This window comes from Bubalus kerabau, chromosome 8 (assembly GCF_029407905.1).
Source record: "Bubalus kerabau isolate K-KA32 ecotype Philippines breed swamp buffalo chromosome 8, PCC_UOA_SB_1v2, whole genome shotgun sequence".
Taxonomy (NCBI): domain Eukaryota; kingdom Metazoa; phylum Chordata; class Mammalia; order Artiodactyla; family Bovidae; genus Bubalus; species Bubalus kerabau.
This window is the reverse complement of record NC_073631.1, coordinates 33,476,680-33,504,420: the sequence shown is the minus strand read 5'-3', so window position 1 is coordinate 33,504,420 and position 27,741 is coordinate 33,476,680. Positions and strand designations below refer to the sequence as shown.

The following is a 27,741-nucleotide window of genomic DNA, read 5'->3' as shown; positions in this document are numbered from 1 at the left end:
TAGCACATGGAACTCTGAACAATGTTATGTGGTAGCCTGGATGGGAGAGGAATTTGGGAGAAAATGGATACATATATATGTTTGGCTAGGTCCTTTTGCAGTCTATCACAAACTATCACAACATTGTTAATCAGCTATACTTCAATATAATATAAAAAGGTGTTTTTTTTTTTTTTTTTTTTAAATCCAGTACTCAGGAATATCAAAATTCTCTCAAAGATTACTCACAACCTAGCCAAACGTTATCATGGGGATGAAAAGATTTAACTTCTTCAAGTCATGAAAGGTCATTACTGTTGTGGGGGATGGATATGCAATTACATTTAAAATACTTGAAAATAATTTCTTGGCTAATGTTCACAGCATTTCTGTGATAGATTTTTGGGAATATTTCTCCCAATTCCCACATTTACCTGAGAGCCAGAATCTGTATGCGTTGAGAAAGGCAGCGTCATCTCAAAATAGCCAAGATGAGAGTCTGAAGTCTGAGACTACAATGTGAATTTCTTATTTCTGAGAAATATGTCTAGAAACTAAGAAAATGTCTTTTACTTCTGTTGGCACTGGTCTCAAGATTTAGGGTAGCTACTGTTGAAAATGCCATCAGTCTTGGATCATAAAAACTTACATGAATTTCTCTAGTGATCAGATATTCTGAGTACATGAACAAACACCACCAGTATTTTTTTTTTATTGCCATGTAAAACCAAACATGAAAAAGTAGCAATATTCAATTTAGAACAAGGACTTGCTTCTGAGGCAGATCCAAGTCTTTACTAGGAGTGGCTGCAGTAAAATACTGTTGTTTTTTTTTTACTGCAAAACCTTTTTCACAATGCTGGCGAGAAATTTCTAAAGACACTGTGTTATTATACTGAAGGTTGTTCCTCTAGGATGGATGATTCAGAGAACTAATACACTCTCTAAACAGGAGGAAGTTCATTCTCCAGGCCTCAGTGAAGCTGATTTATCAAAGTAAAGAGATAGCAGGTGGGTTTTGAGATAAGTAAATAAAATAGTTCCACGAACTGGGGGAAAAAAAAACACACACACTCAGGAGAAGCAAAAAGCCTTCTCAATGGACATCTAAAAGCCTTACTGCATGTCCTGCTGTTTCAAATGAAAAGCTTCTAGATTAGACTTGTGAGCTCCAATAGCCCTGGCTGCGCGCACAGCCGAAGGTCAGGTGCAGGGAGGGCAGCGGAGAGGGGTTACTTAGCAACCTTGGCAGGAAGGCTGGAGCGAGGTGGTCAAACCTGGCTCCTGAAGAAAGGATTGAGCTGAAAGCTGCACAGCTGGCCAGACGTTTAAGAAAAAGAAGGAAAGGAAGTCCTGAATAGAAATGAGTTAATTGTCTCTCATTGCTTCACGCAGTTAATGTAACCAACATGTCCTTCTAAGATAAAAGCAAACTTCGATTAGAATTAAAAAAAAAAAAAAATTAAAGTCGCAAGAATCCAGATACCACTGAATAGAAAATATAGCTGTGTGTGCGTGTGTGTGTGTGTGTGTGTGTGTGTGTTAGTCGCTCAGTCATGTCCAACTCTTTGTGACTCCATGGACTGTAGCCCACCAGGCTTCTCTGTCCATGGAATTCTCCTGAATATTATACTTAAAAAAAAAACCTTGATTGAACTCAGGGATAGATAGAAAGGTTGCTGGAGGTCTTTTTAGCAATCAAACTTTATTATTTTAACTAGAAACTGGGAGAGACTAGAACGCTGAGTTCTACTGTATGCTGAGGCTACTGCTAAGTCGCTTCAGTCGTGTCTGACTCTGTGTGACCCCATAGACGGCAGCCCACCAGGCTCCTCCATCCATGGAATTTTCCAGGCAAGAGTACTGGAGTCGGGTGCCAATGCCTTCTCTGTCTACTGTATGAGGGCATGAATTACTGGAAAATAGAAATATTCTTACCCACAGGGAACATAATTAGAGAACTTTGTAACTCCAGAGCTTACTAAAACACTGTATGTTTCTAGCTCAATAGAGCACATTTTACTACAGTGTGGGGTTTAATTTAACATGGTTCTATTTTAAATTTCACTCAAGACTTCATTCAAATGCATCTATACTCAACTAGAGAACAATAGTATGGCACCAACTCCAAGAGCAGCAACGTAATAACAGTTAAACTGGAACTTGCTAACTAAAATATTTTTTATTGATTTTAGCACAACTTTCAGGAAACTTATTATAAAACAAATACTATTTGTAAAATACTGTCTTTCATTTTATTATGTCTATACGAATAGAAATTTATATTATAGAGCCAATATTTCTATTAGTTTTAAGTTTCTTTCTAGGGAATGCTACTTGAAGACTATTACTAAAAGAATAATGATATGAAATTAAATATAGAATAAAGTATAAACTCTTTAAAAAACATTTATATGCTCAGAAGCAGGCTGAAATACATTTTGCAGTAAGGTTTCTCTAGCTAAGATTAAAGTTCAAAAAATCACTTCAATAATATTTGTGGAGATTCAAAAGATTAAAGAGATATAATTTTATGAAGATGCTTCACAGATCAGCAACTTCTCTAATATGTAAGCCAGTAAATTTGCTTTGGAAAAAGTACGTGTTGATAAATCTCCGCAGATATGTTTTCTGTCGATTGATACCATACAATATATTTTACTTAAAATTAGGATTGCCTGGAGTTGGCTGGATTTAATTATTTGTAATTACCAAGCCGTTGCCAGCCTGTGGCCATTTTATGATGGTGCTATCTGCTACGTGGGTCAGGTTCAACCGTATATCTTCTCAAACACGGATTTAATGTGCTATTGATGAAACCATTACTAGAGCCAAATGCAAGTCTGGGCTGATTGATCGGTCCACAGGGAGCTGTCACACCAGAAAGGAGTAATTAGTATTCATTACTTCATACTGCACAACATTCCAATTATTAATGAACTTCAACTTTTGGACTATGCTGTATCTATCACAAGTATCTTTTCAGACATCCATTATTACGAAGAATAGACTAATGATTGTTTTTTTAAAAAGGGTCCCAAAGCAAACAGAACTAAAATAAACAAAAACACTGTAAGTAGTCAAAAACTTTGAGGAATGTGGCTTTCTCTCAGGAATATGAAAGGCTATCCCACCTGCACTTGAAGAAGATGAAGCAGTAAAGCCATTTTGGGTGACTACACCAACTTCGCAATCCCTGGGGGTTGTCTCTTCTTTTGCTTGCTTTCAGTGCTATTTCCTCTTTACAATACAAAGGGAAACATATTTGTACCCAACAGGTACTTGGAAAGAGAAACAGAAATTGTTCGTAACATTGTATAGGAGGCGGTGACCAAAACTATCTCAAAGAAAAAGAAATGCAAGAAGGCGACCTGGTTGTCTGAGAAGGCTTTACAAATAGCTCAGGAAAGAGGTGAAAAGCAAGGCATACAGGGAAAGATACACCTAACTGAATGCAGGGTGCCAGAGAATAGCAAGGAGAGATAAAAAGGCCTTTTTAAATGAACAATGCAAAGAAGTAGAGGAAAACAATAGAATGGGAAAGACTAGAAATCTCCTTTAAAAAGTTAGAGATGTCAAGGGAACATTTCATGCAAATATGGACACAATAAAGGACAGAAATGGTATGGACCTAAGAGAAGCAGAAGAGATTAACAAGAGATGACAAGAATTCACAGAAGAACTACACAAAAAAGATCTTAATGACCCAGATAAGCACGATGGAGTGATCACTCACCTAAAGCCAGACATCCTTGAACGCAAGTCAAACGGGTCTTAAGAAGCATCACTACGAACAAAGCTAGTGGAGGTGATGGAATTCCAGTTGAGCTACTTCAAATCCTAAAAGATGCTGCTGTTAAAGTGTTGCACTCAATATGCCAGCAAATTTTAAAAACTCAGCATTGGCCACAGGACTGGAAAAGGACAGTTTTCATTCCAATCCCAAAGAAGGCCAATACCAAAGAATGTTCAAACTACCAGACAATTGCACTCATTTGGCATGCTAGTAAGGGCAGGAGGGCAGGAGGAGAAGGGGACAACAGAGGATGAGATGGCCGGATGGCATCACCGATTCGATGGACATGAGTTTGGGTGAACCCCGGGAGTTTGTGATGGACAGGGAGGCCTGGCGTGCTGCAATTCGTGGGGTCGCAAAGAGTCAGACACGACTGAGCTACTGAATTGAACTGAACTGAAGGTTATGCTCAAAATCCTTCAAGCTAAGTTTCAGCAGTATGTGAACTGAGAACTCCCAGATGTACAACCTGGGTTTAGAGTAGGCAGAGGAACCAGAGATCAAATTGCCTACATTCACTGGACCACAGAGAAAGCAAGGGAATTCAAGAAAAATAACCACTTCTTCTTCACCAACTACTTTAAAGCTTTTGACTCTGTGGATCACAACAAACTGTGGAAAATTCTTAAAGAAATGGGAATACCATACCACGTTATCTGCCTCCTGAGAAACCTGTAAGCAGGCCAAGAAGCAACAGTTAGAATCTTACATGGACCTACAGACTGGTTCCAAATTGGGAAAGAAGTATGTCAAGGCTGTGTAGTGTCACCCTACCTATATAACTTATATGCAGAGTACATCTTTCAAATGCTGGACTAGATGAATCCCTGGAATCAAGACTGCCAGGAGAAGTATCAACAACCTCAAATATGTGGATGATACCACACTAATGGCAGAAAGTGAAGAGGAACTAAAGAGCCTCTTGATGATGGTGAAAGAGGAGAGTGAGAAAGCTGGCTTATAACTCAACATTTAAAAAACTAAGATCATGGTATCTGGTCCTATCCCTTTATAGCAAATAGAGCAAGAAGTAGAAGCAGTGACAAACTTTATTTTCTTGGGCTCCAAAATCACTGCTGATAGTGACTGCAGCCATGAAATTAAAAGATGCTTGCTCTTGGAAGGAAAGCTATGAAAAACCTAGACAGTGTACTAAATAGCAGAAATATCACTTTGGCCAACAAAGGTCTTAGAATTAAAGCTATGGTTTTTCCAGTAGTCATGTATGGATGTGAGAGTTGGACCATAAAGAAGGCTGAACGCTGAAGAATTGATGCTTTTGAATTGTGGTACTAGAGAAGACTCCTGAGAGTCCCTTGGACTGCAAGGAAATCAAACCAGTCAATACTAAAGGAAATTAACCCTGAATATTCATTGGAAGGACTGATGCTGAAACTCAAGCTTTAATACTTTGGCCACCTGATGTGAAAAGCTGACTCACTGAAAAAGGTCCTGATGCTGGGAAGGACTGAAGGCAGAAGGAGAGAGGCACGACAGAGGATGACACGTTTAAATAGTTATCACCAACTCAATGGACACGAATTTGAGCAAATTCTGGGAAACAGTGATGGACAGGGGAGCCTGGCATGCTGCAATCCATGGGGTTGCAAAGAGTCAGACATGACTTTGTGACTGAACAACATTTTTACCATTCCAAAAAAGGGTTGTTGGTTGGAATAGTTGCTCAAAGGAAGAGGCTAGTAGTATTAAATATACAAACCTTTTGTGTTACTAAAAAAATCAGCAGAATGAAAGTTTCTAAGTCAGTCCTCTGGAAGGCTTCGCAACCCTTAAATCTCATCAGTGAGTATGTAAATGTGTACGACTTTGGAAAACAATTTAAAGCATATTATGTGCACTCTCTACAACCCAACTCTTCTACCCCAGAATATAAACTCTAAAGAACCCCTTGCTGTGTGAACCTTTACATGTGTATCTGAATATTCAGTACACTAATATTAATAGCAGCATGTCTTGTAACAGCAAAAAAACTGGAAAATCACCTAAGTGTCCTTCAGTAAAAATATTCAATAAAGTGAGAAAGAGTCACACCATTGAATATTATAGCAACAAAAATGAGATTAGAGTTAAATGAAAAAAAATTAGAGGTAAAAGTAAGAGTATATGCTTAGCTAAGGCACAGAAGTATAATACTGAGTAAAAAAATTCAAGTCCCTCTAAACTCTGTATGTATGCTATGATGGATTTTTATAAACTCCCAAATCAAGGATAATGTATTGTTTTGGAAGATATATCTATATCTATATCTATATCTATCTATCTACATATATATATATATGATAGAACTATTTTAAATAAAGCAATAAAATGATGATGAAATTTAAAATACTGACCATCTTTGGACAGGAGGCAGGATGGGAAAGGATTTGTGAAGGTGGATTGAAGAATACTGGCCATCTTATGTCATAATTTGAATGATAGATACCCATCTAAATTATTATTATTATGATTCATAACTTTTATATACTAAGTATTTTATATGCATCATTATTAAATAATAAAATTTAAATAACCAAAACCCTCTACTGCTTTTAGGACACAACTTAAAACATCAAAAGATATGACTGACTCCTCCCCTCCCCACTCCTCCTTTTTGCTGATATGCTTTGTGGTTCCACTCGTGGTTCATCCACACTTTCCATGTTTGAAAAACAAGGTCTGACTTCTGGAGGTCTGGCTGAGCATCTGGTCCATGCTCCCAATCACCCACATACTATACCTATCACTCATTAAAGATTCAAGGGAAATCATATATACTGAAAATCTGTATGTGCTATGCTTTTCTTTTAGTTTCCTCATTAGGTAAGAAAATAGAAACAGAAAAACAAGCTAACCAACTTAACCCGAACAACAAACTAGAGTGCAGCAGACTAAGATGTGGCCCAAGTTCCATCTTACTACTTGTACCGTGATGCTAGTTTCTAACAACAGCACATTGGGGGACAAGCCAGCCCCACCTCATAGCCCTAAAAGTCTCTCTTGAAAATGCACACACAGCAGCCAAGACAGTGGGTTGAGCACTGAATGTACTTTCTTTCCCTTGCCAAATCGTATGGAAAAAATGGAAAGATATATGTTTAGAGAAGCAACATTTCTTTAAGGGTGGGAGGGATAAATAAGGAGGTTGGGATTATCAATAGAATAGGAAAGACTAGAGACCCCTTCAAGAAAATCAGAGATACCAAGGGAACATTTCATGCAAAGATGGGCACAATAAAGGGCAGAAATGGTATGGACCTAACAGAAGCAGAAGATATTAAGAAGAGGTGGCAAGAATACACAGAAGAACTGTACAAAAAAGATCTTCATGACCCAGATAATCACAATGGTGTGATCACTCACCTAGACCCAGACATCCTGGAATACGAAGTGAAATGGGCCTTAAGAAGCATCACTATGAACAAAGCTAGTGGAGGTGACGGAATTCCAGTTGAGCTATTTCAAATCCTAAAAGATGAGGCTGTGAAAGTCCTGTATTCAATATGCCAGCAAATTAGGAAAACTCAGCAGTGGCCACAGGACTGGAAAAGGTCAGTTGTCATTCCAATCCCAAAGAAAGGCAATGCCAAAGAATGCTCAAACTACCGCACAATTGCACTCATGTCACACGCTAGTAAAGTAATGCTCAAAATTCTCCAAGCCAGGCTCAACAATACGTGAACCATGAACTTCCAGATGTTCTAGCTGGTTTTAGAAAAGGCAGAGGAACCAGAGATCAAATTGCCAACATCCATTGGATTACTGAAAAAGCAAGAGAGTTCCAGAAAAACATCTATTTCTGCTTTACTGACTATGCCAAAGCCTTTGACTGTGTGGATCACAATACACTGTGGAAAATTCTGAAAGAGATGGGAATACCAGACCACCTGACCTGCCTCTTGAGAAACCTGTATACAGGTCAGGAAGCAACAGTTAGAACTGGACATGGAACAACAGACTGGTTCCAAATAGGAAAAGGAGTATGTCAAAGCTGTAAATTGTTATCCTGCTTATTTAACTTATATGCAGAGTACATCATGAGAAAACACTGGGCTTGATGAAGATCAAGCTGGAATAAAAATGGCTGGGAGAAATACAATAACCCCAGATATGCATATGCCACCACCCTTATGGCAGAAAGTGAAGAAAAACTAAAGAGCCTCTTCATGAAAGTGAAAGAGGAGAGTGAAAAAGTTGGCTTAAAACTCAACATGCAGAAAACTAAGATCATGGCATCTGGTCCCATCACTGCATGGCAAATAGATGGGGAACAGTTGAAACAGAGGCAGACTTTATTTTGTGGGCTCCAAAATCAGTGCAGATGTTGACTGCATCCATGAAATTAAAAGACACTTACTCCTTGGAAGGACATTTATGACCAACCTCGACAGCATATTAAAAAGCAGAGACATTACTTTGCCAACAAAGGTCCATCTAGTCAAGGCTATGGTTTTCCAGTAGTTATGTATAGATGTCAGAGTTGGGCTATAAAAAAAGCTGAGTGCCAAAGAAATGATGCTTTTGAGCTGTTGGAGAAGACTCTTGAGAGTCCCTTGGACTGAAAGGAGATCCAATCAGTCCATCCTAAAGGAAATCAGTCCTGAGGGTTCATTGGAAGGACTGATGTTGAAGCTGAAACTCCAATACTTTGGCCACCTGATGTGAAGAGTTGACTCATTTGAAAAGACCCTGATGCTGGGAAAGATTGAAGATGGGAGGAGAAGGGGATGACAGAGGATGAGATGGTTGGATGGCATAACCAACTCAATGGACATGAGTTTGGGTAAACTTCGGGAGTTGGTGATGGACAGGGAGGCCTGGTGTGCTGCAGTCCATGGGGTTGCAGAGTCAGACACGACTGAGTGACTGATCTGATCTGAACTTCCACCTCTACTGTCGCTGGCTTAGTTTAGGCTCATACTAGGTCTCAACTGGACTATTGCAATTGTTTGCTAATTGGATGGACCCTGGTTCTCGGTCCATGTGCCTTTAACCAATACTCCATACTGCCAATGTGCCCTTTCAAAAAACATAAATCTGATTGCATTATTCTTAGCATGCTAAGAGTCTGCACTAGCTTTCCCACTGACTTCTGCTCATGATTCTCAAGTGAACCTATTGAAACTCCAGATGTGTTACTCCACGAAGACACGGTCCCTTGGTTAAAAACCATGGTTGTTGTCAACTAGCATTATGGACAGGAATGCGTCCCTTCAATGTGCTTGGGGGAAAAGCATTGTAACCAGGAAAAAGGCCAACCTGTGGGTCATCTGTGGGTACCTAAGGATACCCACCTTCTGGGGCCTGACAATCCAGTCCCACCTTTCTCAGTCCATACACCTTTTCCCCCAAAATGGGGCTCTTCACATATTTGAATCTTAATCACAGTTCCCCGAAGCTGTTGGGCCGATTAGTATGTTTTAGTACTTGGTATTAGTCTTCTCGGAGAAGGCAATGGCACCCCACTCCAGTACTCTTGCCTGGAAAATCCCATGGGCAGAGGAGCCTGGCAGGCTGCAGTCCATGGGGTCGCGAAGAGTCAGACATGACTGAGCGACTTCACTTTCACTTTTCACTTTCATGCATTGGAGAAGGAAATGACAACCCACTCCAGTATTCTTGCCTGGAGAATCCCATGGGCGGAGGAGCCCGGTAGGCTGCTGTCTATGGGGTCGCACAGAGTCGGACAGGACTGAAGCGACTTAGCAGCAGCATTAGTCTTCTCATTCCAGAATTCTCTTCTCCCATTTGTCTAACAAATGCCCACTGACCATTTAAGATTCACACTAAATGTAAATGTAACACAAAGTCTTTCCAAGTCTCCACCACGGAGCAGATGATCCTCTATCGTGTATACTTCCGTCATCATACCCATGGCATGTATGACTTGTGCTGTGTATAGGTCTGACTTCCCCCTCAGGAAATGCAGCTTCCTTAAGGACAGGGTCTGTACCTTGTGTTCTCAATCACTGGCCACCAGTACAGGGCCTGCCTCTGGCAGTTCTCAGAGAAGCCTTATTCAGGACTGACACAATTTGCAAGGACTCAGATTCTCTGAATAACAAAACTCTAAAAACATCTAAAGAAAACTGGAGGTCCACAAAATTACCTTCATAAGAGCAGTTGTTGCCACTCTTATGAAAGAGTTTAGGAGTTAGAAGTGTTACAGTAACAACTGCATGCAATAAACTCCATTTATTATATTCTTACAGATCATTTAAAATTTTCTTCAACTTTTAAAAACAGCTACAATGACATGATCAATTCTATAAAGCCTAATCAGTTCAGATCAGTCACTCAGTCTTTTCCGACTCTTGGCGACCTCATGGACTGCAGCACACCAGGCCTCCCTGTCCATCACCAACTCCGGAAGTTTACTCAAACTCATGTCCATTGAGTCGGTGATGCCATCCAACCACCTCATCCTCTGTCGTCCCCTTCTCCTCCCTCCTTCAATCTTTCCCAGCATCAGGGTCTTTTCAAATGAGTCAACTCTTCACATCAGGTGGCCAAAGTATTGGTTTCAGCTTCAGCATCAGCTTCCAATGAACCCTCAGGACTGATCTCCTTTAGGATGGACTGGTTGGATCTCCTTTCAGTCCAAGGGACTCTCAAGAGTCTTTTCCAACACTACAGTTCAAAAGCATCAATTCTTTGGCACTCAGGTTTCTTTATAGCCCCAACTCTCACATCCATACATGACTACTGGAAAAACCATAGCCTTAACTAGACAGACCCTTTTTGGCAAAGTCATGTCTCTGCTTTTTAATATGCAGTCTAGGTTGGTCATAACTTTTCTTAGAGAGCACATATTCAGGAAAGATTATTAATTTGGAATAAACTGTCCTGGTGTGATATTTTGTGATAAAGAATTTGATGCTGTATATAAAACAACTTGTTTCTGAAATACAAATAAAAAAATACTCTGGGATTCTTTTACTTAACTATATTCATACTGAGAAAAAATCAGGACTCAAATTTATCAGTTTTTGGATGTTTTAGATTATTAATATATACACACATATATAGGAACTTTCCTGGTGGGTCAGTGGGTAAGACTCATGCTTCCAATGCAGGAGGCCTGAGTTCCATCCCTGGTCAGGGAACTAGGTCCCACATGATACAGCTAAGAGTTCGCATTCTACAACTAAAGATCCTGAGTGCTGAAACTAAAAGATCCCACATCTCACCTGCTACAACAAGGTCAGAGTTTCCACGTGCCGTAACTAGACTGGGTACAGCCAAATACATAAATAAACATTAAAACATATATATATATATAAAGAGAGAAAGACAGAATTTTTTTCACCTAAATTGTGTCACCAAAGGTTCAAGTTAAAGCTAAGAGAATATGTATTTCACTGACAAAAATTCTGTGTCTTCATAATAGAGTCAGAACCTTAATAACAAGGATTACACTTTAGTGACATCCAAGATTTTGCACTGTATTTTTAACACATCAGATATGGCCACAATTTTATTTATGTCAGAGCTGCAGTTTGTCAAATGTCTTATTAGACTCTTCTAAATGCATTTCTGGGTAAAATTTGGTTTATTAAACAATTATAAGTTGTCACTCACTGTAAATGGATTTAATTGGTGAATTGTATAATAAATACTAATCAGTTAGAGACTTTTTACAAAATAGAAGTTAGTCACCCTTAAGCAGACCTATTTTCATTTTAAATTGACAGGAATAATCCAGTGATGAAAAGAGAGAAAATACACCTTTGAGGCAGAGAGTGGGTGCCAAAGAAGAAAAGTGTTGGGAAAATTCTGAAATTACACCTCTGTGAAGAAAAACAACAAAAAAGAGAAGGAAATTCAGTGGAATAAGCCATGGTAATGTTGGTTTCTTGAGGGAAGAGGCACAGAGAGCTTTGGACACGCCACAATCTCCAGTGAGCCCACCCAGGTTCAGTTAGAGACAGAACTACTGGATCTGACCTTTTACACAATTACAGAGTGACATGCCTGCTGGGTAATGGTTCCCTGTCCCTGGAAGAATGTGATGGAGAGATGGCGTTTGGGGCAGCAGCAGCACTCGGAACATCATGCAGGTCTCAGCAAGAGTGTGCCGAGTCTACCACTGCTGCTGGTATGGGATGTTCTTAGGGATCCACTAGTGAATTCTTTTTTGTCCTAATGGTTTATATATATATATATTTATTTTTTTTTTTTTTTAACATATACGAAAAAAGAGAACTAGCACAGTAAACACATGATTTTGTACATGCTATGACTTGGGGTGAGGCTGAGTTTCAAAAAAAAAAAAAAGTGGACTTAAAATAGGTTTTTAAAAATATTAAATAAACTCAAAATGGATTACAGACCTGAATGTAAGGCCAGACAGTTTAAAACTCTTAGAGGAAAGGAAACTCTCTGGCACAAATTGCAGCAGTATCTTTTTTGACCCATCTTCTGGAGTAATTCAAGTAAAAACAAAAATAAACAAATGGGACCTAATTAAACTTAAAAGTTTCTGCACAGCAAAGGAAACTATAAACAAGACCAAAAGATAACCCTTAGAATGGGAGAAAATATTTGCAAATGAAACAACTGACAAATGATTAATCTCCAAAATAAACAAAAAGCTCATGTAGCTCAATATAAAAAACAAACAACCCAATCAACAAATGGACAGAATACTTAAATAGACATCTCTCTCAGGAAAACATATAGATGGCCAACAAATACATGAAAAGATACTCAACATCACCAATCATTAGACAAATGCAAATCAAAACTACAATAAGGTATCTCCTCACACAGGTCAGAATGGCCATCAAAAAAAAAAAAAAGAAAAATATACAAATAATAATGCTAGAGAGGATGTGGAGGAAAGGCAACCCTCTGGTACTATTGGTAGGAATGTAAATTGATACAGTCACTATAGATGGTAGTATGGAGGTTCCTTAAAAAACTAAAAACAGAATTATCATATCACTCAGCAATCCCATTATTGGGCATATACCCTGAGAAAAGTATAATTGCAAAGACACATACAATTCAATGTTCACTGCAGCATTATCCACAATGCCAGGACATGGAAGCAATCTAAATGTCCATCAACAGAGGAATGGATAAAGATGCAGAGCTGTGGATGGACCTAGAGACTGGTGTAAAGAATGAAGTAAGTCAGAAAGATAAAAACAAATATTGTATATTAATGCATATATGTGGAATCTAGAAAAATGGTATAGATGATTTTATTTGCAAAACAGAAATAGAGAAACAGACGTAGAGAACAAACATGGATACCATGGGGGTGGGGTGAAATAAACTGAGAGATTGGTATTGACATATATACACTATTGATACTATGTATAAAATAGATAATAGCCTACTGTATACCTCAGGGAACTCTACTCAGTGCTCTGTGGTGACCTAAATTGGAGGAAAATCCAAAAAAAGAGGGGATATATGTATACATAAAAGCTAACTCACTTTGCTGTACATTAGAAACTAACACTAAATTAATAAAACGTAAAAATATTAAAAAAATAAGGATACAAGTGATATGCATTTGAGGTAAATATATTAAAAATGTTTTCCAAAGTACTGAGGGTAGAAAAACACTAGTATGAAGTAATAAAGGAGCAAATACTCTCATATTTGTGACAATGCATTATTGGGGTCTATAAATCAGGAATTGGGTAACATGAATCTCAATCTACCAAAAAAATAGCCTGAACATCTGGATCACGTCAAGTTTGCTTTGGTCTTGGAATGTAGGAGCCTTGGAACGGAAACTCAGAAATATCACCAAAAATATTTCAGCAGGACTTCCTTGGTGGTTCAGTGGTAAAGAATTCACCTGCCAATGCAGAAGCCATGGGTTCAATCCCTGGTCTAGGAGGATCAGACATGCCACGTAGCAAGTAAGCCTGTGTGCCACAACTATTGAGTCTATGATTGGAGCCCAGGACCTGCAGCTACTGAGCCCACACACCTGAGAGTCCACGCTCCACAAAAAGAGAAGGTACTTCAACGAGAAGCCCACGCACCCCAACTAGAGAGCTGCCCCTGCTCACTGCAACTGGAGAAAAGCCCACACAGCAACAAAGACTCAGCGCAGCCATAAATACATAAATACAATTATCACAAAAGAATATTTCAATATATTACATTTCATTAGAAGGCCATGAAATAGAAGCTGATGATCAAACTCATGTGTAGTGCAAAACACACGTCAAAAATTATCTTTAAGATTATTTTTAATAATAAAATTATTATTCAATAATACTTACTTTCCCTTTTTAATTGTGTTCCTACCAAGCAATGGACCAAGGACTGGATCTATTGTTTCCTCAAGGTTTTCAATTAAGATGACGTCTCCAAAGGCCAAAGCAGTTTCAATGTCATTCAAAAACCTTAAAATTCAGTCAGAATCAAGAAAAAATGTAAATAAGCACAGGGAAAGTATTCAAAATTATTTATGCTCAATTATATTTAGTTTCGGAGAAGGCAATGGCACCCCACTCCAGTACTCTTGCTTGGAAACTCCCATGGATGGAGGAGCCTGTTAGGCTGCAGTCCATGGGGTCGCTAAGAGTCGGACACGACTGAGTGACTTCACTTTCACTTTTCACTTTCATGCATTGGAGAAGGAAATGGCAACCCACTCCAGTGTTCTTGCCTGGAGAATCCCAGGGACGGGGGTGCCTGGTGGGATGCTGTCTATGGGGTCGCACAGAGTCGGACACGACTGAAGTGACTTAGCATAGCATATATTTAGTTTAATGTAAATATTTTAAATGGGATTTAGAGAAAACTGTTTTATAAAGTAGTATTTTCTTCAACTAAAATACATGGAAATTAAAGATTAGATTGAGATCAATTTCAATTATATGTTCCAAAATGAAATTCAGTAGTGTGAACTAATAAGCCCATGTGTAAATTACTTTTGACGGTAATCACGGTAAAAATAAATAGAACCTACCCAAACACAAATCACTCCAGTATTCGTGCCTGGAGAATCCCATGGATGGAGGAGACTGGTGGGCTATAGCCCATGGGGTCACAAAGAGTCGGACATGACTGAAGTGACTTAGCATGCACCCAAACATTATAAATTTAAATTATTTCAACAGGTCCTCTTTTGAAAAAAAAATCAAATTAAATGCTTTGTGGTTTTATCAAATTTTCATTTTTTTAAATGTTTAGATTCAATCATGTAGAGAACTACCATTCAATTTCACTGCCACTCTCCAAAAATAGTCTTTTGCCTTCAAGAATAATTTCCTCCAAGTATTCAGATCAGCAAGGAGACCATTTATCTGCACAACTGCAGACATTCCTTATTTCACTTTACATGTCAAAAAATGATGGAGTGGTAAAATGAAGTATAAGTAAGTCTAAAATTACTTATTTGGCATTAACTGAAGACCAACTACATATAAGACAGCTCTGTACTTATCAGAAAACACTGTCATGCCAACCGAGTGACAGAAAATCTCAGAGCAGATTCAGTTCTCAAAAGTGAGATGCAAAGCTTGACTAAAAAAATTATCTTCAGGCACTCAACCTTGGGAACTGAGCTGTGTTAAAGCGCCATTGTAGGCAAAGTACATATTTAGCAATGTAACTGGAAACCTCATTAAGCCCACGGGGCAGTTGACAATTCTTGGGTTACCAAATGCCAAAGTCCTAAAGAAGGATCATAATGCATCATATTTCCATTCTTGGCCATAGGAAAATTTTCCTTTCACATGCACTGCGTGTTCTAACCTTCCAACAAACTTCTTCAGGTAAGTGATGCATGCCATCCAAGGTGAACACCTTTTCCACAGAGATCCTTTATGTGAGTAGGCAGACAAACAAGTTGTACCAAATTATCACATTCCAAAGTGGCAGAGAGGTCTAAGAAATGCCAGGACTTGGTAAAAAAGAAACCCACTTCCAGCAGCTCAACAGAGAACTGACCCTTCCGATTTCACATACCCTTTCTGGCCCAAGTGTGTGACTTTCAGGTCAGTCCCATACTTGTTCTTGATCCACTTAATCCCTTGCTGCTGGGGGTCGATCAGCAGGGGCCAGCGCTCACAGTGCGTCAGGATGGCGGCGTTCTCTGTGGACATTCTGTCACTGGGCAGTCCCTCGTTATTCCAGGTGGCGGTGGTGGCATCGTCCGTCAACATGGCAATCACGTCCAGGCCTTCAGTTATTGGGATGGAGACCTTGAGAATCAGAGACAGGCAATCAACTACCAGAGTAGCAGAGCACGACAGGCAAGAAAACAATAGACCAAAGCCAAGATAACACATACGAGTTCTCCTATAACTCTCAAAAGCCAAATAATACAAAATACAACTCAACCCAGTAAGTCTAGGGTTTATCTCTCAGAATTCTGTCAACTGCAGCATTCAACATCTGGTTTGCTACTGCAGCGATCTGGCTTCAAGTGAAAGGGACTTCACCCTCTACACACGCCTACAGCAACCCAAACAAGGTGAGTGAAATTTAGACTCCAGGAAGTATTGCAGGACAACAGAAATGTATTCGCCCAACGGAGTAATCACCCCACATCAGCAATACTAAAATGCACTCTTTTGCTCAGGCATTTCGTCTTTTTCTATAGATCAGCACTACAGAGAGATGACTTCTCTGTCTGGGATGGCTTCACGGAATGTATTCAGTCCACTGGCACTCCATCAGCCTGTGGTTGCCCAGCAACCTTGACTCAGCCTCTCCTCTGAGACGGAATTGTCTCCACTGTGACAGTGAGAAAAGTAAAAGTGTTAGCTGCTCAGTCGTGTTTGATTCTTTTTGACCCCATGGACTGTAGCCCTGCTCTGTCCATGGAATTCTCCAGGCAAGAATACTGGAGTGGGCAGCCATTTCCTTCTCCAGGGGATCTTCCTGATCCAGGGATCAAACCTGGGCCTCTTGCACTGCAGGTAGATTCTTTACCATCTGAGCCACAAGGTGGAGCATTGAAAAGTAGGGAGTTGCTGGTGGGAGGGATAAATTAGGGGTTCAGGGCAAAAGAGATAAGCAACAGGGATTTCCTGTATAATCTAGGATATAATATTCAATATCTTATAATAACCTACAGAAAATCATCTGATAAAATACAAATACATAACTGAATCACTTTGCTGTATACCTTAAACTAACACAATATTGTAAATCAACTATGCTTCAATAAAAAAAGAACAAAAAAGGAAGTGGGAAGTTGTCTCCTTTAAAAGAGAGAGAAAGGAGGAAAAATCTGTTTTAAAGGATCAGTTCTTTACAAAATGGACTCAATTTGAAAAAAACAAGCAAGATTGTAGAACAGAATTTATGAAGGAATTTGTTTGCTTGGTCATCAATCACCCAACATTTACTAAGCACCTCCTACATATATCTGGAGACTCCACGGTCAGCGAGATGAGTAAAGAGCTAGTCCCCTGGCTGGGTCCGGGGGCCAACAGGGAAACACGGCTCCACAAGACAGAGCAGTAAGAGCCCGACCTGGCTGAAGCAGCCAGGGGAGGCTGGAACAGCGGTAGAGGTGTCTGACTTCTTGGTTGCCCACAGAGCTTCAGCAAACAGAATGCTGGAAGAATTCCCACAGTGAAGCTGGGATGCAATGTGAGGTTAGTACAGGAAAGGTTCGCATAAAATGCCTATTGTTCTTGACAATGTTATCTTATAAATATATCAAAATCTCTCTCCTAGTACCAGGAACAACAAACCTTGATATCTGATTCCACACACAGGTTCCTTAAAGACACAAGCATTCTCCTGTTAGCAAGAGCTCAGTGGCTTTTATTTCTTGCCTTCTAATTAATATAAACAATTTGAAACAACTGGAGGCTTAAGATAATGTTAATTTTTGAAGCATTAAGGAGTAACAGAAGGTACACATACAGATCTTGTATCTGAATTCAATAGTTTGCATTGTTTGAGTACCTACTGCGTACATAGCACAGTGCAGGGGATGAAAGCGAGTCTCCCTTTTTTAATGGCCACTTTAACCTACTGGGTTGGCCATAAAGTTCATTTGAGTTTTTCTAAGATGTTACCAAAAAACCTGAAGGAAATTTTTGGCCAATCCAATAGTAGGCAAAACAAAGCAGGTAACTCACACTAAAGAATATCATAAATACTATAAAATACTTCGAGACTTAAAATTTTAGAAACAAAGTTTAGGATATTTGCTTTACAGTATTATGTTCAAATAGACAGGTATTTGTATGACTACACAGAAATTTTTTTCATCAAAAAAAAATCTAATAGTTACAATATGGTTATCACTTTCACAGTAAGTTTTAACCTAAGTTTACACTGGGGAAAATAAACCTCAATTCATATATATCTTTTTAATCCACTCTTCTTTGCAGAATTCCTTGAAGGAGTATGCAGAAAAGAATATTAGTTCAGAAACCAAGAGCAAAGAGGGAGTCCAAAGTCAGCCTAGCAAGTCAGTATCTAATTGCTTCATTAAATACTGCAACATGCTGTCAGTCAAGATGGAGCTTAAAAAAAGAGGAGGAGGAAAGAGGCTCCCTTCTTAAGAAGCTTTTACTAGAGAGAAGCAGGCTGGAAGGAAGCACACACCCTGAGCCAAACTAGACTAACCCTAACACCAAATACAAATCAGAATCCTCTGGGAACTGATCCCAGGGCATATTTCAAAGGATAAAAGGGAACTTCCTGATGAGGTAAGACTCCCAGTTAACAGAACAAGTGATATTTGTAAGGTTTTAAGTGTTTACAAAATTTACTCATATACATCTGCTCTGTTCCTTGCCTCACTTAACTCTTACAGGAGTTCTGCAAAGTAGGTCTCTCCCTCCCTCTTTTTTGCTTAGGACACTGAGACTTGGTGGACTCCATGTATAGTAATTCCATGTATTTGTCTGTCTATAAACTGTGAGGTCAGAGTAATGAGTGGAGTGCAAATGCCTCCTTGAACTTGGCCATGCCTTCATTTGTCTGCCCAGCAGATGATGGCTTTGGATGGAAACAATTTTGGGTAACAATTTTATTTGTACCCTCAAGGTCACATATGCCCACTGTCCCTGTCCTTTTCACTTACAACCCCTTGCCATCCTCTAAACTCATGGCCCCATTGCAGCACTTCCTGACAACTCTTCCCACAGCTCTTGTGATCTCCTAGTCTTATTTGGGTCAAACTCTCTTGCTTTCTCCCTCTACCTGCTTGTCTCAACCCAAACTCAGCTCTTTCCTAGGACATAGCCTCTCAACCCCAGGCTGTATATTAGAATCACACGAGAGCTTTGAAAGCTGCCAATACCACCCCATCTCTAATGATTCAACTTCAACTGGCATCAGTATGTTTTAAAAGTTCACTCCCACATGATTTAAATATGAAGCTGGAGTCCAAGAATCACTGCCCTAGGGTATCATTTTCCTTGAGGGCTTTCTCAAGTAGATTTTCCATTTTCTTAGTATTCCTATTACTGAAAAAGCATATAGGGGTAACAGTGGTCACTCTTCTTACTCCCCTGCACGTCATTCCAAGACCCCACAGCTCTTCTATCCTTAAGTAAAAAGCAACATATTTGAGGCTCATGGAGTCCAGCCATACACTCCTTTATGTATCCTCCTCATCTGAAAGCCTTAGTTATTGGTCCTTCCCACTTTCCAAGTTTGGCTGCCAATCTGTGACTACCTCAGTGCTGGCAGACATGTCGAATCCACTCTCCAGCCTTGATATCCTTCACGCGAAAACTCTGCATTTCCTTTCCACTCCAGCATTCTGGGGGAAGAGGCAGGGGGAGAGGAAGATGCCAGAACCAGCTGTGACAATCACACGACACCTCATCCCTCGCCTCCCTTGCACATCCTCCACACTCAAAAATGCTGATATGTTTTGGCAGGGTACTATACTATCTCCTTTTTTAAATTAATTAAATTTTTCTTTTTTGGCCAAGTCACACAGCATGTGGAATCTTGGTTCCCTGTCTAGGGACTGAACCTATGCCCCCCTGCAGTGGAAACTCGGTGTCTTAACCACTGGGCCACCAGGGAAGTCTGCCTATCGCCTTCTTCAGATGAGAGATGCTGTTCCAGACCTTGTAATAATCTGAAATTATTTCAGTATTGAAACCTAAACTTTTAATACCCAATTCTTTAACCATGATTATCTATACCTCTTCTCAAACCTCTGGATACAATATTTGCTCTTATCAACAGTATTAAGACATCAGGTCCTTTATCCACCATGTATTTTTCATTGTGGCAAAATAACTGTATTATAAAATTTGTCATCCTAATCATTTTGAAGTATATAGTTACAGTAATATTCCTTCAGTAATAGTAAGTATTCACTATTGTGCAATTGTGATTTGCACAATTGTGATTCACACTGCTGTGCAATCACCATTACAATCCATCTCCAAAATTTTTTCACCTTCCCAAGCTGAAACCCATATTCATTAAACAATAACTCCCATTATTCACTCCCCCCAGCCCCTAGCAACTACCACGATACTTTCTTTTTCTATGAAACTGACTATTCTGGGTATGTCGTATAAGTGGAATCACACAATATTTGTCTTTTTATGACTGATTTATTTCCCTTGGCATAACATCTACGAGATTCATCCATGTTGCAATGTGTCAGAATTTCTTTCCTTTTTAAGACTGAATAATATTCCACTGTATGTATATGCCACATTTTCTTTTTCCATCCATCTGTTGATGGACATCTGTATTTCTTCCACCTTTTGGCTATTTCTGAATAATGCTGTTGTGAACATGCTGTCCTTCTGGCTTATCTGCCTGTCACCCTGTATATCCTGGCTGAAGTAACTCTTGTCCTCTCCTTTTGGTCCCAGACTGTGAGTATTGCTGATGAAAGCTTTATTACTGTGACTGCAAATTTATCTTTTCCAAATTCTACTTTGGCTTCTCAAAGTTGCTTGGCAAGGCTTTAACATCTATTCTCTGATTGCCTTCAATGGATACTTTTTGATGTTTTTGCCACTCTCCTTGCCAACATGCTCCTCATTTCAATTTTCTTATCTTTGGCTGATTAGCGCTGCAATTTCCTGCTTCCTGAAGAGAAGAGAGACCAGCAGCTACAACTACAACTTTCTTTCAGCATTTCTGCCTGCCTATGTCCCCTTTCTCCCTTTCCCTCCAACTAAGTTCAAGGAGTCTTGCTTCTTCTACCTGAAAGTCATTCCCTTTTCCTCTATTCTTATCCCTACTTCCCAGTTCCTGATGGATCAGACCTCTTCCCTGTTTTACAATCAGTAATTCCTTTTCCTTTCCTTTTCTGGAAGACTAGGAACATGTTCTAGTCTTACTCATACGAAAAAAAGAAGAAAAAAAAAAGAAAGAAAAAAAAAAACCTTCACTTAGCTTCATGTCTCAACCAGGCACTTCTGTTTATCCCCTTCTCTTCAAAGCAAATTCCTACAAGAATAGCCTATCTTTTCTGCCTACTTCCTGTATAACTCAGTGCAGTCTGCTTCTGGCTCATTACACCCTTGGGGTCAGAAAAGACTTTCATCCTTCCAAGTCTGATGACACTTTTAGTTCCTAGCTAGTCTCTCACTTGTCTCTATGGCTTTGGCATCGCTGACCATCCCCATCTTTATACTCTTACCTCCTATGATACCACTCTTGCCTTGGGCTTCTCCAGTCTCTGACTGCACCTTCTTCATCTTCCTCAACTTCCTACTTACATGTCAGCACTGACTCGGCTCACTTCACTCTAAACATCTTCCCTAGGTGATCTTACCACGTGTAGTTTCAAGAACTATCTATACATCAGTGACTCCCAAATCTCACTCTCACCCAGTAATGCTCTTGTCCAGTTCTCTACTGGTTATTGACACTTGTATGTTTTAGAGACACTTCAAAACCAAACTCCTCATCGTTTCTCCTAAAATGATTTTAATCTGAGGGAATGGCACCTGCATATATTGACTTTCTCCCCGTCAACCCTTACCCTGTTTCATCAGCTCTGCTTCCTGCTTCCTCTGCAGTCACTCTCCTGCTTGTCACACCCACTGTCATCACGGTGTTCACCCTTCTGGGCTATCACTCTTAGTTGGTAACAAGGGTCTCTTTCCCCCCCAAGTCACTGCTTTTTTGGTGGCCAGTGTGAGCTTTTCAAATGGATAATACTGATCATGTCATAGACCTGCTTAAAATCCTTCAATGACTGCCCATGCTTAGGATTAAGTTCACATTTCTTTTCTCAGCTTGTTACATGGGGGTTATAATATGGCCCCTCACTGATTCTGTAATGTTGATCTACAATTTCTGATTTATAACTGTACAGTTCATCTACATTTTAAGTTATTTAACATTCTAATACTTAAATCATTTGGAACTCTTTTTACTTCCCATGAAACCATAAAGGAGAGCCCTAACTATATTTCAGCCCAAACAGTTGGTGAGTTGTGCTATCAGCATTTATTGCATAATCTATTACTTCCCCTACTGATCTGAAATACACATTTAAGCATACATTTATTCTAAAATATGTACTGATAGGCTGGTAGTTTGTCAAAGATTAAATACAGAGGTACCATACAACTCAGAAAATTCCACTCTTAGGTATATATGAAAGAGAAATAAAATGTGTCCACACACAATAACTTGTACATGAATAATTCAACTGTTTATAGCCACATTATTCATAATAATAAAAAAAGTAGAAACAACCCAAATGACCATCAATGGATGAATGGATAAATGAAATGTGATATATCCACATTTATATGCCAATAATAAGGAATATTATTCAGTCATAGAAAGGGATAAAATACTGATACAGGTTATATCATTGATGAATCTTAAAAACAAGCTAAGTGAGAGAAGTCAGTCATGAAATATCACATATGTTCATTCATATGAAATGTTCAGAACAGGCAAATTTATAGATACATGAAATAGATTAATGGTTATCTATGCCCAGTAAGGACTGGGGGATTGTGGGTGACAGCTAATGGGTATGGGGTTTACATTGAGAATGGTGAAAATGCTCTAGAATGGACTGTGATGAGAGCTGCACAGCTGTGTAACTGCACTAACCACCGCTGAATCGTATGCTTTAAATGGGTGAATCATAAGGTGTATAAATTATCTCTCAATGAAAATAAACACGGAACATCTACAATGTTCCAGGCACCATTCTAGGATAGAGTAGTGAACAAAATACTTGCTTCCATGGATCTTACATTTTTTCTGGGGGAGAGGAAAGATGTTAACCATAACAAAGCAATGTATGAGCAAGTAATAAATGCTATAGTGGAAAAAATAGAGTAGAATGAGGCATGCTGAGGGATAAAGGTTGTAATCACATCTAGGAATTTGTGGTATTCTTGCCTTGAGACACTCATGAACAGTATGAAAAAGCAAAAAGATATGACACTGGAAGAGCAGCGTGCCAGGTTGGTAGGTGTCCAATATGCTACTGGGAAAAAGTGGAGAAATAACTCCAAAAAGAATGAAGAGGCTGAGCCAAAGTGTAAATGATGCCCAGTTGTGGATGTATCTGGTGGTGTAAGTAATGTGTCCAGTGCTGTAAAGAACAATACTGCGTAGGAATCTGGAAAAGAGAACACTGACATTTTAGCAATCAGTGAACTAAAATGGATGGGAATGGGCAAATTTAATTCAGATGACAATTATATCTACTTCTGTGGGCAAGGATCCCTTAGAAGGAATGGAGGAGCCCTCACAAACAACAAGAGTCTCAAACAGTGTGTGCTTAGTCGCTCAGTCATGTCCGACTCTTTGCGACCCCATGGATTGTAGCCCATCAGGCTCCTCTGTCTACAGGATTCTCCAGGCAAGAATACTGGAGTGGGTTGCCATTTCCTCCTCCAGAGGATCTTCCCAACCCAGGGATTGAACCCAGATCTCCTGCATTGCAGGTGGATTCTTTACCGAGTAAATATTTATATAGTAAATATTATTTAAAAGTCACAGCAAAGGCACGTCAGCATTTGGGTGCAATAACAAAAAGGACAAATAATCTCAGTTTGTTTCCAAGATAAACCATTCAACATCACGTAACCCACTTCTATTTCCCAACTACTAATGCCGAAGAAGCTGAAGTCCAATGGTTCTATGAAGACCTCCAAGACCTTCTAAAACTAATACCCAAAAAATATGTCGTTTTCATCACAGGGGATTGGAATGCAAAATAAAAAGTCAAGCATTACCTGGAGTAATAGGCAAATTTGGCATTGGAGTACAAAATGAAGCAGGGAAAAGGCTAATCGAGTTTTGCCAAGAGAACATACTGGTCATAGCAAATACCCTATTCCAAAAACATAAGAGATAACTCTACACATGGACATCACCAGATGGTCAATACAAAAATCAGATTGATTATATTCTTTGCAGCAAAAGATGGAGAAGCTCTATACAGTCAGCAAAAATAAGACTGGGAGTTGACTGTGGCTTAGATCATGAACTCCTTAATTGCCAAATTCAGACTTAAATTGAAGAAAGTAGGGAAAACCAATAGGCCATTCAGGTATGACCTAAATAAAATCCCTTATGATTATAGTGGAAGTGACAAATAGATTCAAGGGATTAGATCTGATAGACAGAGTACCTGAAGAACTATAGACAGAGGTTCATAGCATTGTATAGGAGGCAGTGACCAAAACCATCCCCAAGAAAAAGAAATGCAAGAAGGAATGGTTGTTTGAGGAGGTCTTACATATAGCTGAGAAAAGAAGAGACACAAAAGGCAAAGGAGAAAAGGAAAGATATATCCAACTGAATGCAGAGTTTCAGAGAATAGCAAAGAGAAACAAGAAGGCCTTCTTAAGCGAACGATTCAAAGAAACAGAGGAAAACAATAGAATGGGAAAGACTAGAGATCTTTTCAAGAAAATTGGAGATACCAAGGGAATATTTCATGCAAGTATGGGCACGCTAAAGGACAGAAACAGTACGGACCTAACAGAAGCAGAAGAGATTAAGAAAAGGTGGCAAGAATACACAGAAGAACTGTACAAAATAGGTCTTAAAGACCCAGATTACCATGAATGTGTGATCACTCACTTAGAGCCAGACATCCTGAAGTGTAAAGTCAAGTGGGCCTTAGGAAGCATCACTACGAACAAAGCTAGTGGAGGTGATGGAATTCCAGTTGAGCTCTTTCAAATCCTAGGAGATGATGATGTGAATGTGCTGCCCTCAATATGCCAGCAAATTAGGAATACTTAGCAGTGGCCACGGGATTGGAAAAGGTCCGTGTTCATTCCAGTCCTAAAGAAGGGCATGCCATATTCAAACTACTATACAATTGCACTCATTTCACAAGCTAGCAAGATAACGCTCAAAATCCTTCAAGCTAGGCTTCAACAGTACATGAACCAAGAACTTCCAGATGTACAAGCTGGATTTAGAAAAGGCAGAGGAACCAGAGATCAAATTGCCAGCATTCACTGGATAACAGAAAAAGGAAGGGAATTCCAGAAAAATATCTACTTCTGCTTCATTGACTATGCTAAAGCCTTTGGCTGTGTGGATCACAAGAAACTGTGGAAAATTCTTCAAGAGATGGGACTAGCAGAACACCTTATCTTCTTCCTGTTTGAACAAAGAGCTAGTTAATGGAAGTGAGTGCGAAAACTATGTCCTAAGTGAAAACACTTCAAGACAGAGGAAAAAGCTGGTGCAAAGGGCCTGAGGCTGGAGCATACGTGGTAGATTCACGGAAGATGGCCCAGCGTGACCAGAGCAGATGAGCGAGGAAAGGAATCACAGAAAGTGAGTTACAGGGAGATACAGTAGGTCCCCTACACATGAATGAGTTCTATTTTGAGAGCACATTCATTAGTCCAATTGGTTCCCAAGTCCAACAAAGTTAGCCTGTCTACCCAACTAACACAAGTGGCTGTGTAGCGCTGTACTGTAATAGGTTTATAATACTTTTCACACAGATGATACATTTAAAAAAAACACTCAAAAGAAAACGTTTTTAATCTTACAGTACCTTGAAAAAGTACAGTAGTACAGTGCAACAATTGGCATACAGGGGCTGGCATCAAGTGAACAGGAAAGAAGAGTTACTGACTGCAGGATGGAGAGGAGGTGGGAGACGGTAGAGCTCAAGGACTGTCAGCAACAGCTGCATGCCTGACGTGGATGGAACAAGTGTACATTCACATCTTTGAACGTTTGCAACTTGAAGGTTCGGATGTCAGGGACTTACTGTAATGGGGCCAAATCACTGAGGGTTTTATAAGCATCTGCAGGGTTTCTAGCTTTTGCTTTAAGTGCAGTGGGAAGTCAACAGAGGGATTTTAGAAAAAAAAATTAGTTAATCTGACTTGCATCATATCACACTGGCTGATATGTTAAGATCTGATTTGGAGAGAGGCAACAAATATAGAAGCAAGGAAACCAGTTAGAAAGTTTTCACAGTAATTCAAGAGGAAGCTGATGGCTGGGCTCAGGATGCAAGCAGTGAAAGTGGCAACAAGTGGTCGGATTCTGAATATATTTTAAAGGTACAGCCCACAGAATCTCCTAGATAGATTGGATGTGGGTGTCAGAAAAAGACTGACATCAAAGTGACTCAAAGTCTTTTAGGCTGAGCTAACACAAGGATAGACCTACCATTAAACAAATCGGGAACACTTGAGTAGAAGTTTTACGGGGAAGATCAGGAATTCAGTTTGGATGTTCTGCATCTGAGACATCTTTCAGACACAAGGGAAGATGCCACTGTCTGGCTGCAGGTATCCATTTGGGAGTTAGTGGGGCCCAGGGGACATTTAAAGCCATGAACCTTGTTAAGAAGCAGCTCAAAGACTGAAGTGTAGGTCATTTCAACATTAAGAGATTGGGGTGGGTGTGTGTGCTTTGTCACTCAGTCGTGTCTGACTCTTTGTGACCCCATGGACTGCAGCCCGCCAGGCTCCTCTGTCCATGGGGATTCGCCAGGCAAGAATACCCTCCTCCAGGGGATCTTTCCAACCCAGGGGTCGAACCCAGGTCTCCCGCATTGCAGGTGGATTCTTTACTGTCTGAGCCACTGGGGCAGGGTAGGGTAGGAAAAAAAATCAAGAAGTCTGAGAAAAACTGACCAGTGGGGTTATGTGGAAGGTGAAGTGAGGGTGATTCAAGAAAATCAAGTATTGATAGGAGGATGGAGTGATCCACTGCATCAAATTCAGTCAAGTACAATGAGAATGAAAAACGAACCACTCAACTTAGCAATGTGAAGGCAAAATCTGATAATAGGCATTTTGGTGGCATGGTGGGGATGAAAGTCTGTCTGGAGTGACTTAGAAATACGGAGGGAGGATGTGGAGACAGTGAATATCCATTCCTCTTCTGAAGCGATGACTGTAAATGAGGGCAGAGAAATGAAAGAGTAGCTTGAGGGGCAGGGAGAGTTGAGAGAAATGTATATTTCCAGATATATTTGTTTTTAATGGGAGAAATAACTACGTGTTTGAGTGCTACCAGGAATGATGTAGTAATGAATCCAGACAGAAAAATTGATGATGACAGAAAGGGGAGAATTTGTCTTGAATTGTCCTCAAGGAAAGGAAAGGGGATGGAAACTAGTACATAACCCAAATGGTTGGCCTTGAATAGAAGTATCAGGAGGGAAGATGGTATATTAGTAGAAATGTTAGGAGGTGGTAGATGCAGTTGCATTTACACATCATCATATATTAAACATATCAAATATCTCTGCATCCGTAAATGACTCTGATCTCTATTCTAGTTTTCATTTCCCTTGAAGAACCACATTGTTGTAATTACTTTAGCTTTAGAATATATTTTAATATTGTGAAGTCCAAGTGCCCTCTTACTGTTTGATTCCAAAATTACATTGGTGTTGTTGAAAATATATTCTTCCAGAAAACTTTAGAATCACTGGATCAAGTTAAAATATAACTCCTCTTGAAATTCTGACTTAGAGTTAAATTTGTTTATTAGATTTTGGAGTTTTGATGCATTTAGAATACACAGTCTTCATTTCTAGGAACACATTAAGGATTGTGGACTTATTT

The 27,741-nt window shown here is 39.6% G+C and overlaps 1 protein-coding gene across 11 annotated transcripts in view; it reads right to left on the bottom strand.

Moving 5' to 3' along the window:
- Positions 1–27,741, bottom strand: part of DNAH11 (dynein axonemal heavy chain 11) — a 367,742-nt gene that overhangs the window by 71,056 nt on the left and 268,945 nt on the right. For all 11 annotated transcript variants that reach the window (XR_008717731.1, XR_008717733.1, XM_055589961.1 and 8 more), the window contains 2 exons: positions 15,719–15,954; positions 14,026–14,148 (listed from right to left, as the gene is read on the bottom strand). Coding sequence is in view for 9 of the 11 variants with exons in the window: in XM_055589961.1 (XP_055445936.1) it covers positions 14,026–14,148; positions 15,719–15,954 (359 nt within the window). In the remaining 2 variants the exon portion in view is untranslated. The remainder of the gene's footprint in view (positions 1–14,025; positions 14,149–15,718; positions 15,955–27,741) is intronic.